Raw genomic sequence first — 14,017 nt, forward strand, 5'->3', positions numbered from 1 at the left:
ATGTGCATTAAAATACGATGCTGTGCCTCATATATGAAAACAGTTAAAATGGGCCATTCATTGAAGGTGTGCCTTATACTCTGAAGCACCTTATGCTGCAGGAAATACGGTTTACATTTTAATGGGAAGGCACAACAAGCACCCTGTTTTAATTTGAACCTGCACCAAAGAAAGGTCAAAACCATAATTTCAGTTTTCAACCTTTTTGTCACTCTTCTTCAACTCATTTTGACCTTTGATAATACAGAAAACCTTGTCACATAAATACGTACTTGCACCATCAATGAAAATGTCCAATCAAGATCCTTTTGGCTAGCAAGAGCCATGTTCCTCTCTTTTTTTTTGCAAGCTCTATCTGAGACCAAACAGATCATTTGCCCTTGAAAGAAATGCACTAGAAAAGAACCTGTACATAAAAATGCTACAAATCTTTCATTCAAGCTATGAATATACTTATTTAATGACAGTGCCGCACCAGCTAAATGTAGCTAATTGAACAGGAGGTCATTTTGTGCCACAAAACCGCAAAAATCTCCGTTTCGTATTGTGTCCTTAATTAAGATTTCAAACAGCATTCATTCCAACTTGGTATTTTGGGGGGAATCTAATGCATGTCCCCATCAATCACGTATGGATTCCGTGCAACGTGAGAGGAAATGAAAGACTCACCCTTGGACTGCTAGCTTCAAATCGGGGACGCAGATGTTGTCTTCTCCGCAATCCAGCAGAATTTGAGCCTGAAAAACACATGGATTTAAAAACGAATGTAAAGTCTCGACACTTCTTTGTTTGAAATGCTTTGATGATAAATCACATGTTAAAGGCTGACACGCGGATGAGTTTAGCATGATGCAACAGGCGCAATGACTGATGACATTCCGACACACACCTGGATCACAGCCCCGTCCGTCCGTCCGTCCGTCCGTCCGTCTCTTTATTTATAGGATTACAGACGGATGATAGCAAAGGCTGTAGTAAAGGCTCAACGGGACGACCCAGTGAGTTAATGAGAGGAGCAGACGAGCGCACGCACGCTCCTCAACCAGCTGTGCCGCCACGCAGATGTTTTGTGTTTGCGACGTCACAGGAGGAAACGATGAGTCCGATACACACTTGCGGCATGAAGCGTGTGGCTGCAAGCTCACCCATCTCGCCGCCGTCCCACATCACAACGCTCTGCGGCGGGCCACATTTTGCCCACACGCTATGCCGCCCCATTGAAACTAGAGAGGCAGCGTCGTTAAAATGGACGCCACATTATTCTAGCGTTGTGATGTAATTCATACTCTTCCACTGAAGTTCAATGGATGGTGGTTGATGGGTTAAAAATGATCGTTCTCCTCATCGGTACAGCAACATTCAAAAAAGCAAAAAGCATACTCGCCATTTGATGACAATACTCTGATCTTACTGTGGTACATAACATGGTACATAAACACATTATTTATTGCTAGTAAATTTAGATATATATTTAAAAATTAAACATAGGTATTTAAACACGAACAAAAAACAACCCATTGTTTATTGCCATTTTAAGTAGTATGGTGACATGTTAAAAAATTGCATTGTGGATGTTTTAAGTTCCCAACAGGCCCCTTTAGACCACGGGGGTCAAACTCAGGTCCGGATTCAAATGATCAGATCATCGGCACTTTCTGAGGAAGCCTGGCATCATTTGAATCAGGTGTGTTGAAAGTTGGAAAACAAGAAGGATAGCTTGCCCGCCAGGACCAGAATTTGACAACCCTGCCTCAGACATTTGCTCGAGTGAGAAGGAATTGGTTTAACACACTTTGCTCAATGCGGAGCTACTTTGTGCCTATAATGTACCAGCTAAGACACCAGCTAATTTAGCTTCTTGGTTGTATTTTATTTAATAGCTCAGATTCTAGACTAGATTGACACTGTTATCATTTGTGGACATTTTTTAAACTTTCTAGAGTCACCGTTGTTCTCGTATATCTTCTTTTGCTTTCGGCTTTTCCCTTCTCGGAGTCGCCACAGCGAATCAGTGTCTTCCATCTTAGAGCAAATCAATTTGCAGACAACTTCAACATCAAGCAACATTCCGGCGCAATTCCCTTCGCCGTAAACGAGAAATTTTGATGTCTCTGTTTTCCGGAACGTTACACGCGGCTATTGAAAATGAGTACGCTCCATCTTTCAAAGCAAGAAAAGAACAGAAAGTGCTTCCGCTAGATCAATGTTGAACATGCGGCCAGCTAAATTGCATCAGGCTGTGACACTCAGTGTCATGATGCTGTTGATGATGAGGATAATAAATAGATGTCGGAGATTAGAGAGCGCAACGTGCCCGCCTCCACCCCCTCTGTTATTACACGGACACCAGGCTCTAATTATGGACACCAAGGGATGCGGCTACGTTAACTACGCATATGTCTCTTTGGACCTGTGTGGCTCGGCTCACATGTGATGCTAGAGGCTTCACAACAACTGACAAACAAACCTTCTGCTCAATCACGTTGGGGGATTGATAGTTGAGAATAGGTCGCAGACCCTGTTGATCTGCAGGAGCTTCGGTATCCAAACTGAAGTTCAACGCCACCAAGATGGGGGAGAGTTTATCCCGGAAGTCCTTCTCATCCTACAACCAGAAATAATTACATTGGAGTTACATATAGGGTTGAATGAAACTAAGCGGTCGCAGTCATGAAGGGGAGGCTCGCAAAAGGACATACTCGAAGGTAGATCTTGGTGTGGTTGCAAACACGCTGGCCGTGGCGGCGCACTCTTATGTTCCTCTGCAGCAAAGGTTGCTGGCTGTCCAGGAAAAGAGCTCTTTTCACTGCTCCTTTCTGCTTGAATTTCTGACTGTCGAGCTGCACCTCCACCTGGAAGTCTGTCGTAGCGAAATGCGTGTTTCGGGGATTCACATTGAGTAGCAGATGCGCTAAATGTTAACATGATTGATGATTCAACCAATGCTGGATTTACAGTGCATGGTTCAAGTGATTAAAAATGAAAGATGAATTGCTCAATACAGAGTCAAAAATGACACATGGAATCAGGTATCCTCATATATATAAATATATGTCTGTGTGTGTAGTATATAGTAATTTCCGGTGTATAATGAATGGAGTATTTTCAAACATATCTATGGCGCACTGGAATATAAGGCGCACTTTCAATGAATGAAAAACGTTTTCCAAATATGATATATTAATATATAAAAGTTTTCCAAATATAAGGCACACCACATTATAAGGCGCTGCGGTAGAGGCTGGGGTTACGCACTACTTCTTCTACGGGGGGCACAAAATGGAGTCCGTGGCTGCTGACATTTGTGAGACCTGTTGTGGCTCAATATTACTTCACATAAAAGGCGTACAAGGCGCAGGGTCATCGTTTCAAGAAAATCAAGGATTTTGGGTGCGCCTTATACACCAGAAAATACGGTATTTGAGATTTAAGGCAATGCAAATACTGCATAGACAATTAAAAAAAAAAAAAAGGATCAATCATGTGACAAAACTTTCACTGCGAACCACAGATTTGTAAGTATTGTAAACAGTGACTTGAGATGTGGAATGTTTTCTTACCGAGAACATCTGGTAGGTGCTTCCCATCAGCGGATATGCAGAAGCTCAAATTGACACTGTGTTGGACAGAGGTTCGATGGTTCATATAACACACAAATCACAAGTTCATTCCTGAAATGCTCCCCCTTTCAGTATAATGTAACAAATATGCTGAGAATGTTTGGAAGCCAGCTTTCAAACCAGCCGGCTGATAAATTGATGCATGTAAAAAAGGAGTAGCAAAGTTAATCAGGGTGAAATTGAGCAAGCAGTCGAGTTTCAGCACTGTCACTACCAGTGGAAGTCGTCCCTCATGACATCAACAGAAAAACACGCTGCCGATGTCTGAACAGCCCACCCAAATCATGTTAGAGGCGACGAGAAACAGGAGAGGATACTGCAATGTATCTTGTATCTGTTTTGCCAAGACATAGTTTGCAACTCATATGATTTGAGTTGCCAACGTTTACAAGCAAAGATTTGATCTAACCAATTGCCAAATAAGATTAAAATATGAAAGTTGAAAAGTTTAGTAGTATAACTTTAAAGGACAAGCGACGCCTCCGAACAAGTTGTGTCCATAACTTGTAAAATGGCTTCAAATGACTTCTACTGAGCGTATTTTACAAACATTCTACCGCATATAGCTATATTTTACGTGTTAAAACTCGCGCTGAATATTCCGGAAGTCTTGTTTTTGAGTTGGTGACGAGTCCTCACGTCACGTCACGGAAGGAACGCCCCTGACCGAGAAAGGACACACTGTAGCAGACCTTTCATCACGTCAATGCATTTTGAGGTACTTTGTTTGCTCTGAAAACTTTGTGTTGATGGCCAAATTAGAAGGAAAACACATCAATAAGGCGATGGTGAATCGTTGTGTGTTGCACCCAGCAACTATTTGATATTTGCTGACAAAAATTCCCAGGAGACAAATAAGCCCATTTGCACGGAGCTTTTTCGCCATCTTCTGCCTTTTTTGGTTGCTACATTTCCCCCCTGGATGCCTCAAAATGACACGGAATAAATTCTTCAATCGATTGCAAACATGTATGCTTTTCTCTTCAGAACTATTTGAATCATATTCATAACTGGATGAGGAACAAAAAAGCATATTCTCCCAATCTGAAGCCATTGTTTTGATTCGAGAGCAAGGCAAGACGTCTTGGCGTGACGTCATGAACTGGGGGCGGAACCTTCTGAAACTCACCACTTCCGGGTTCAATTCGAAGTAGTTTTAAGACACATTTTTATTGGTGTTTTGCATTTGACTAAAAATATCAGCCTGCGTGTTTTGCTATTTTAGATGCTATAAAACATTTTTCTGGTGTCATTTAGGAAAAAAAAAGTGGTGTCGGTTGTCCTTTAAAAGTTATTCAAATGTGTATTTTGCTTACTTTTGTATATTTAGCATTTCTATTATAATGAGTTCCCTTTAAGAGCAGTGTCTTCTTGCATTCAAACAGTCATTGTTTTTTTCTGTGTCGCTGTATCCTTGTGATGATTGTATTGAACATGTATCTATATTCAATGCTAATTATTCACCAATTAAAAAAACTAATTTTATTCACAGACACATATGATCTATTTTCATTGAGAATTCTTTCAATGACATTTTTCTTCTTTAGTTTGATAAATATAGCATCTCGTGCATGGGCCAATATCAATTTTTACAATCACCCGCTTGAAAATTATCCAATGAACTATCACATGAATGAACGAACTTCTTCCTAAATCTCTTCTTTTTTTTCCTTTTTTCCCCTCCAAAATCAAAGTACAAAGACCTCTATTGAGAAGCACTAACATCTTTATCCAAGCTCCCGTGCATGCATGCTCCAGCACAACTGTGAGTCTACGTGTCCTGATGTTTCCCAGCTGTGTTCCACTACCAAACAATATCGCATTCAAAGCGACTACAAGGAAGAGAAGGGGGGGCTTGAAGCGCCTCCCCTCTGGCTTTCCTAACCATTATCCCCTCTGAAAACTCCTCATCACCACAGCAACGCGGCAGTGTAATCAAGACACGTGTGTATACAAGAGTTTCCTTCATAAAGTAAGGGTGGAGGGGCGCACACGGGCACGGTGTCAACCATGTTGAAAATCTAGTGACCGCCGTCCGTCTGTTTCCTCTCCTCTGGAAGGGAATAGCGCACACATTCGTAGGAGGCCACAATGGCCAACAATGCAACTATTGAACATGTCGCTCAAACGCGCAATACAAAAACATGCGTCACATGAGAGAAGTATTCCTTATCAGACAGGATAGAAGTGTTTACAGACGTAGAGTTCTGGTTACTGACCAGGAAACGGAAATGCTTGTGTTCCCATTAGTGATCAAGCAGTTCTTCTCTTCGGGGTTGATCATGGTGGGGTAAACCGTCAACGTGGCGCTGGTGTTGACGACGGGGCGCGATCTGTCAGAGATCAGCACAGGGATGGTCGCATTTGAGGACTTTGCTGAATCAATCCACCGCTTCAAAGCAACAGTCAGTCTTGATCATAGTAGAAACCATCAATGGCATACAAAAATGCAATATGGCAACACACACGTGTGCCCGTTTAGTTTGGAATCAATATCTGGCTAATAAAATGGCAAAAGCATAACATATATGTAAGTACAGGTATTTAAATAAAACATACATTGCACCAAATGTTACTTATTCCATATATAAATGTAATCATATTGACGACCAGAAAACATGTTTTGCTAGTCTTTCTTGGCCAAGCAGAGGATGAAAAAATGCTGAAATCATTGTGAACGGGCAACAAACCAGGAAACATTAAATTGACGATCACCTCAATGTAACCATGCAGTTATTAATGTCTCAATGCAAAAATATATCGATTTAATTTTGTATCACTAACTCAATGATGTTTAGTATTATGAGAAAGTGGCAAAAGCTCAGAAAGTCGTCTTGCTTGACTTCATAACTGCATTTTCACAAATAATATGAACGCTAATGAGATCTAAATTTAGGTCACTTGTTTGCCATTGTAAGGACTGAGGTGCAACTGAATTGGCTGTGGAAAATAAGGGTGTCATTTTTCATATGAACTAAGAATGCGAATGCCAAAATAGCACAGTCTAGTTTCTGTTTTTCTGTCACGAAATACCAAAACCCGAACAAATTGGAGAATGGCGCTGAAAGTCATATTTTCAATTCCCGGAAAAAAAAATTGGGATGGCAATGAATAAGTTAAAACGTGTTCAAAGAACATACCTGTAAAGAACTGCCTTATCAACTCCAAAGGCACCAACAATAAGATCTGAGAAGATGAGGAGGAAATGATTCGCAAACACGTAAAAGCTTCATAAGTAGTCAACATGTTTTGAACGTCACTGACCTGGATAACCATTCCTATCGAGGTCCTTGGCCCCTCTGAGCGCGTAGCCAAAACTGGCTGGGATGGAACCTGCGGCCCACTGGCCTGCAATGACCTGGGATGGTTTCTCTCTCAAGCCTTGGGGGAAGCCGTTGAAGATGTAGACCAAACCCTGCTTCTCCTCCCCACCAAACGGACAGCTCACCGCCACGTCTGTCCAAGGTGAGATTACAGTATGTAAAACCCGAATGTTGTCATCGTGTTTTGGTGGCTTGCTTGCGAGGTAATCATTCAAAAATATCTGCATCACACAGTTGTGTCTTCTCACCATTGAATCCATCTTGGTTCAGATCTCCCAACGGCGCGACGGTGCTGCCAAATCTGCCAAACACCTGCGAACCTGTCAGGGGAAGTGTGCTGAGCTCCAGGCTCAACGGAGCACGCTGCAGGTAGACGTAGATTCGGCCCATTTCTTCCAGGCGGCCGTCAGAGCCTCGCGTCATGAACATGGGTGCGCCCACCAGCAGGTCGACCATTCTGCAGACAAAAAAAAAAAAAAAAGAGTTAAAGTGAGACATTTGGACTCAGACACATTGGCGCCAGAGGTGTAATGATGAGCTGATGGCCTCCAATTCTGTCCCAATGGTTATTTTTGGATGGGAGAAAACTCACCCATCGCTGTTGATATCAGTGGTGGCCACTGCATAGCCAAAATATGATCCCATCTGGAGATAAAAGTGCAATGGTGTTGTCTGTCATGATATTTTGACTCAAAATTGTGAACATGTCAACATGTCCAAAACCAATAAATGCAATCAAAAACGTACACGTTTCTGTCACCTTTTCATTGACAAGTGATCGTCAACGTGGTAATAAAAGAACACACACACACACATTCATGTTTCAATGGTTTTGTGAGGTCCGGATAACTCCAGATAAGGAGTGAGGACCACCGTTGCTGTGATACATTTGAACACTAAAAGAAATAAAAAGTGGTCTAGAAACTGAAATAACAGCAGGAGTGAGGTTTCTGAATGGGTACATTACAAGTCCTCACCCCTCTAGTTAATCTGGTTAAAATATCATTTGGGTGAATTTGTGACGACCTCTCTGAACCTTTAACAGGTGCGTATATAGACCCTCTAGAAGCCTTTAGAATGAAAAACTTGTGAGGACCGGCCAAAAGGTCATCACTTGTCAAAAATGGCCTCACTACGTTTGGTATACAATGTTAGTGGTCCTCACAAGACGAGTCATACAAACACACCTGGTTTTTTTAAGTGTGAAAATGATTGCTCCCAAAATATATGAATTGTGCCCATTCAGACAGTAAATCACATCCAGATGAATATTGAGGAAATGCTTTTCTCAACACTGGTTTCATAAATCCTCATGCAACCGTGCCATGAAATGAACATATCAAAGGTACAAAGAAGGTGCTTTGACCATTTTGACTCACCTGCTCCCCCGTGAAATTAATCATTGTTTTCAAGTCCGATCCATTAAGAATGGACACCTGCAAAACAGCAGTCAATGATTATGACACAAGTGCCATCTTTGTAATTCCCCCCCCCTTATATTTTGCAGCATTCGTCTTAAAACAGACAGCCCCAGGGCACCAAGCAAGACTAACAAAATGGAGTTCTTTCTTACCAAACCATAAAGCATAACTCCTTTTGGAACGCCGGCCACAAAATCTGTGGGAAATAATGCAGACCTTTACAGAAAGAAGAAATCTAGCAGAATGCAAAATCCCATACGGCTGGCTTAGCTTCGTGTTCTCTTTGGTCTACTGAAATTGTATATGTTGCCAACTACTGGACCTGCAGTAAATATTGAACAGACATTACCTTCAACTTGATCTCCACTAAACTCCCCCACAGTCACTGAGTAACCTTGTAGGACATAAAAAGCAAACTTAGCTTTCAAGGAAAACTACTAAGAAACAAAGGAGGGAAGTCAAAATCAATTTACCTTGATAGCTGTCATCGTGTTTAGCCTGGACCTGTTTTGTCTGGATTTGACCATCTACAGCCTGCATGAAGTAACCCGGGTAATAAGCCTTAATAATGTCCTCTTTATCTGCCGTGATCACCTGACCTACAATATGAGCAACGATGGTACAAATATTATATATATATATGTTTTTTTTTACTTGTTTAGTTTTACTACAGTAGATAAAAGCAACACTGCGCAGGATGATGCGTCAGGCATACATACCCTGCCAGAAGTAGCTTCCCGGTCCACCCAACACAACTCGACCATCCTAAAAAAAAACAAAAAGAAAAACCAAAAACAGGTATTAGTCCAATCAGAAAGAGAGAGGACAAACCCTGTCGCAAAACGGGATGCATTACCGTGGTGAAGTCGGCACTAAATCCGCCTTGGCAGTAGCCTTGCCCACCCTCATCGCTGATTTCTACACAAAATAGATCCGTCACAATATGAGAGATCAAGATATCAACATATACATTTAAAAATTACATATTCAGAGGTAATTTATTGTGTACATATTTCATCTACAAGCACAATTGCAAATAATACTGTGAAGACTGCTTTGGTATCTGCTATATGTGTTGTCATTTTTGTTACATATTATAGTGATCAAGTGACTGCATGGGTGAGGAGCGGTGAACTTGAGTGCGTTGATAATCTCGTAAAGCTAAAATGAAGGTCACCTGTTCGACAAGGTGCGTACTCCACAAATTTTGTGAAATTCTGTACGGAGAGAAAGCAAGTCCCAGTAGCGTCAGACCGCGGGATGTCCTTTTCCGTCCTCCACGAGTATAGAGGTGCGCAGGCCTGTAAGAATTAAGAAGAAATGATATGCTAGGGTTAGCATGGAACAAATGGGGTGCGTGGATAAGGCAAACAAGTTGTTGCTAAAACAGTGATCTAAGCTGAGGATGTCGGTACATCTGGAGCAGGATAACCACAAAACCCAACCCAGGTCATGACCCTTGTTGAACCAAATGACGTTCGGCTCAACTCTGACGTCACTAGTTGAGGGGAAAAGACCTGTTTTTGAAATATGTTGGGAGTGGAAATGACAAGGGAAGTTTGATGACAGTCGGCAAACAATTCCACTACGTAACTTGGGATGTTCCACCCAGATTTGATGGGGATGCAAGAGAACGGAGTTTGGGGAACTTCACTCCATTTTCTTCACTAGCGCGACGTTTCTTATTTTTTAATACACAGCCAATGGCAGGAAAATGATCAGCGGTTAGATCAAATAATTGATGGTAATGCAGATATATTGGCACAGTAACTGTACAATCTTATTCATGGGTAATATACAATATTGCTTATTAATGCAGCAATTTTTTGCCAAGGTTAACTTACCAAAATGGTGTCGTCGTGGGAACGCACGGTGGCCCCGAACCACTGGTGCGACTTGAACTCGATCTGATGTGCCGTGTTGTTGATAAAGACGAAACGATCCCCTGTGGCAGAGATACTTTATTGACAAACACCATGTAACTGGACTTTTAGGAAAAAAAATATGAACATGGAAAAAGATGATTTGATGCAACAGTTCTCAGACACGGTCAACATATCTTTTTTTTACAGCCAGCAGTCGAGCGACAATAAATAATGATGACAATCTCGCAGGGTGATGTGCGTCACTCAGAGTACCTGACTAAGTTTGGGCACGACTGTCCTGATGTTCAAACTAATGACCTTCGACTATGTTTGACCACCTGGCCATTGCTCAGCCAGTTCGACGCTCCACCAGCAAGCAAGTGAAAGATGCCAGATGGTCGCGGAGTCAGGTTTAAACTTTGCAAAGTCTTTAGCAGACGGATGAAGCGTCTGTGCTGCAACCACAGGGCAAAGCAAACAAAATCGATTAGGAAGCAAAGAATGGATATTTTGAGACTCTCAAGCTGGTGATCCAGGAACAGCTTTGTTTTATAAAGCCTTGAAAGATGTCAGAACCAAGTGCATGTTTGACGCGTCTGGATGTGAGCAGCAATGGAACAGTGAAGCTCTGTTCCTTCCACTTTGTACGATGGAGCCTTCCAAGCAAAACAATCACTCTTTGGATCAAAGCCCTCACAGCAACATGGTCATCATTCTTTGTTTCGACACACTTTTGCCTCAAGGTCTCCGTTTTCTCTCCCAGTTCACTTTAATTGTACATTCTTTCCAATGAATCGCACAATTCAGTTTCCAATGTAGAATTTTTCCCAAGAGGATCCGACCTTTAACCTTGAGTAAAACAACAATATTCGTTGAATGTCCTGTTTGTAATCTTTTTTTTTTTTCATTTGTTCCTTTAGCGCTTTACTTTCCTGGGGTGTACCGGAGCTCTTGGGTGAAAATCGCAAAACAAGAGCAATGCTTCAAAAGTCGCCTTGGAAGCATGATACTTCAGCAAATACAGTAAAGTCTCGTTATATCGATATTCAAGGGAGTCCAAAAAAATATCGATATAACCGGGACTATCGATATATCCAACCCTGCTTGCATGCAATTTTCTCCGTACGTGCATAGAAATAGTATCGATATAACCGGGACTATCGATATATCCGATATCGATATAACGAGACTTTACTGTATCAAATCGCTGTATAGGCTTTCTGAACACACCAGCATAGTTTCAGAACTCACGAGTGTCAGCGTGTAAAATTCAAAGACGATATGAAGAGTCAAAAGCTGTAGTAAAGTTGTGTAATGGTGGATTTACTTTGTTTTACTAAGCCAGCGTATGAGAGGAGGCACTTTTGTATTGTTTGAAATTTCCTGTACAGTGACACCTCTACTTACGAACATGTCTGATGAAATTTTCAAGTTACGAAACACTTCAACAAGAAAATATTGCCTTTGTAATATGGCCTTGTAAAAACACCAATTTTCATCACAGTGATTCATATTCGCTCCCTTATGTCTGTCACCAAAATATTCGACTTTAGGTTTAGTAACAATTGTCCACAAGATATGATATTGACATGAACACAAAAGATATTTGCAGGTCCATTTTGTCATCTCCCTGAAAACGTACATACATAACATCAAGCGTGTGCTGTATTCCACTTATTGATTGGTTGACCCCCAAGGAAGAAGAAGAGCATCAGCATACTTTGTTTTTTTTTCTGACATGAAACTCCATTCAATAAATTCATCGTCATACCCTGATAATACTTGTGAAGGAAATCTGGTGATAGATTGCTTGATCCTTGAATGCGCATCGAAGGGGTCATAAAGATATTGAGATGTGTGCGATAACTCATGCCTTGTGATAAATCATCAGTAAAATGGGAACAAAATGTGATTGGTTTTCTACTTCGAATGGATCTAATAGTCAAAGATGTAAATGCGCTGGCTTGCCTAATGGATTTGAGCTCATTACTGACATTACTCACAGAAGGGACACATTAATGCATCACCATTACCGAACATGAAGGAAGGAAGGAAGGAAGGAAGGAAGGAAGGAAGGAAGGAAGGAAGGAAGGGGATGCTGATGTTTTGAATCCTGAGGCTGGATTACTTTTATATACATATTTCAATCTGGATGATTCAAGCAGGAGCCGGCGTCATTGTTACCGGCAATGAAAAGTTGTGTTTGTCTTGACATGGCGAGCGAGAATAACGTGGCAAACAATCAGATGAAAAGAGTCAAGATTCTAAAGGGAGATAGCGAGGAAAGTGGTGATTCATAACGATGACATGTGACCAGAGCCCTTCCGGGGATGTTGCTCAGTACTCAACCAAGCCTCTCCTGGGACAGGACCTGCTTTCTGAGGGTGTGCAGTGCGTACATAGACCAGATCCAAGCCATTAGACGGGTGTCTAGCCTTTAACTGTGTGAGTATGTTTGTGTGTCTGGTGGTTAGAAGACAAATGGTCAAATTCACTCATCACATGCCCTGTGTTTGGAGGGGGCAGCTCCCCCTTCTTCCTTTCCTCCCATCCTGAATTGGATCCTCTTCGAGCCTCCTCGGTGCCCTCACCACCACACCTCTTCTCCCATCCATAGTCCGGCTCTTATCTCAATGGGAGAGGAAGTGGATGGGGGGGGGACACTTTAACCTAATTAGTTTGACTAATTAAGAGGGTCGGTGGCCTGTGGGTTAGAGCTCAAACTCACCAAGCCTTAAGATATCAACACTGAAGTAGATTCACAAAAATGTCAGAACATTCAAGATAAAATATCCTTTGTCACCGCCCCCCAAATGATGTCACTGATCTTGACACCCTAAAATTCTTGGGAATCACACAGTGTCTCAGGACATTAAGTGGGAGGCAAAGATAAATGTGAAATGGGCCATTGTAGTGTGCTAACTATAGATTAGTAAAAACAATAATTTAGTAAGTCGCTGAATGAATACTGGTGCACACGCCTGGAATATTTTACCACTTAGTGATGGTGAAGATGTCGGTCTGAATAGCTGTTGGACTCTTTTTGTGCGATGTGACTGAATAAGGACCGAGTCAGGGTGTTTGATGCCTTCCACTCGAAGTCAACTGGGATCGCTTTATTCATTATCAGCGATGTTGAAAATGGATGGATGAAAACATTTCAGGAGTTTCACGTTTTCTTAATCTAAGGCTGAAAATAGTACACCTGCCAAAACAACATAAATTTTAAGCATTCTCCTGAGAAAGTCTAGCATCGTAAATGCTGACCAGGACCACTTTCCGTCATCCTTCTGGATGACTTCTTAGATTGTTGAAGCTGGCACACAAAGTGTGATCACAGCTACAGTCAAAATGAACTGCACCACTGAAAGCCATTTATGCAACAGCTGCTTGGCGAAAAGTCACATGCAGATGTTTTCAGAATTCTTCCGCAGAAGCGCAGCTCTGCATGTCAGAACGGGCTCGGATCGTGGTAACGACCACCTTCGCACTCAGATTGCCCCGGTGGAGAGCGCCGATTCGTCTTAGTCATTAAACCTTGTAACTCACGACAGCCTGCGGCCATCCATATGCTATGGATGTACACGACATTTAACACGAGGAAAAAAGGTTGCAAAACGTCTTGAGGACTGTCATAAAATGCTTTTGTGAAACACTTACTGGAATATTACATTACAATATGTAAAACAGGCTATAAAGTCAAGCTGGATCGCGGTGCTCAGACTTGGACTAACCACAAAGGAGTTTGTTTTCCCTTTGACTCTTCCTGTCTTCACTATGCCATCTTT

The 14,017-nt window shown here is 41.8% G+C and overlaps 1 protein-coding gene and 1 long non-coding RNA gene across 2 annotated transcripts in view; one reads left to right on the plus strand and one right to left on the minus strand.

Moving 5' to 3' along the window:
* Positions 1 to 14,017, plus strand: part of LOC148904124 (uncharacterized) — a 388,679-nt gene that overhangs the window by 304,304 nt on the left and 70,358 nt on the right. The window lies entirely within an intron of this gene.
* The window catches only part of itga5 (integrin, alpha 5 (fibronectin receptor, alpha polypeptide)), a 40,582-nt gene that overhangs the window by 14,153 nt on the left and 12,412 nt on the right, over positions 1 to 14,017 (minus strand). Inside the window, exons 3-19 of the mRNA XM_089014494.1 lie at positions 10,209 to 10,309; positions 9,542 to 9,665; positions 9,221 to 9,282; positions 9,084 to 9,129; positions 8,838 to 8,963; positions 8,714 to 8,758; positions 8,517 to 8,560; positions 8,323 to 8,379; positions 7,536 to 7,588; positions 7,192 to 7,400; positions 6,885 to 7,076; positions 6,761 to 6,806; positions 5,840 to 5,953; positions 3,561 to 3,616; positions 2,700 to 2,860; positions 2,468 to 2,605; positions 670 to 737 (exon numbers count right to left, since the gene is read on the minus strand). Of these exons, the coding sequence (XP_088870620.1) occupies positions 670 to 737; positions 2,468 to 2,605; positions 2,700 to 2,860; positions 3,561 to 3,616; positions 5,840 to 5,953; positions 6,761 to 6,806; positions 6,885 to 7,076; positions 7,192 to 7,400; positions 7,536 to 7,588; positions 8,323 to 8,379; positions 8,517 to 8,560; positions 8,714 to 8,758; positions 8,838 to 8,963; positions 9,084 to 9,129; positions 9,221 to 9,282; positions 9,542 to 9,665; positions 10,209 to 10,309 (1,642 nt within the window). The remainder of the gene's footprint in view (positions 1 to 669; positions 738 to 2,467; positions 2,606 to 2,699; positions 2,861 to 3,560; positions 3,617 to 5,839; positions 5,954 to 6,760; positions 6,807 to 6,884; positions 7,077 to 7,191; positions 7,401 to 7,535; positions 7,589 to 8,322; positions 8,380 to 8,516; positions 8,561 to 8,713; positions 8,759 to 8,837; positions 8,964 to 9,083; positions 9,130 to 9,220; positions 9,283 to 9,541; positions 9,666 to 10,208; positions 10,310 to 14,017) is intronic.

Source organism: Hippocampus bargibanti, linkage group LG01, assembly GCF_051943395.1.
Source record: "Hippocampus bargibanti isolate YZ-2025 linkage group LG01, ASM5194339v1, whole genome shotgun sequence".
NCBI classification, from domain to species: Eukaryota; Metazoa; Chordata; class Actinopteri; order Syngnathiformes; family Syngnathidae; genus Hippocampus; species Hippocampus bargibanti.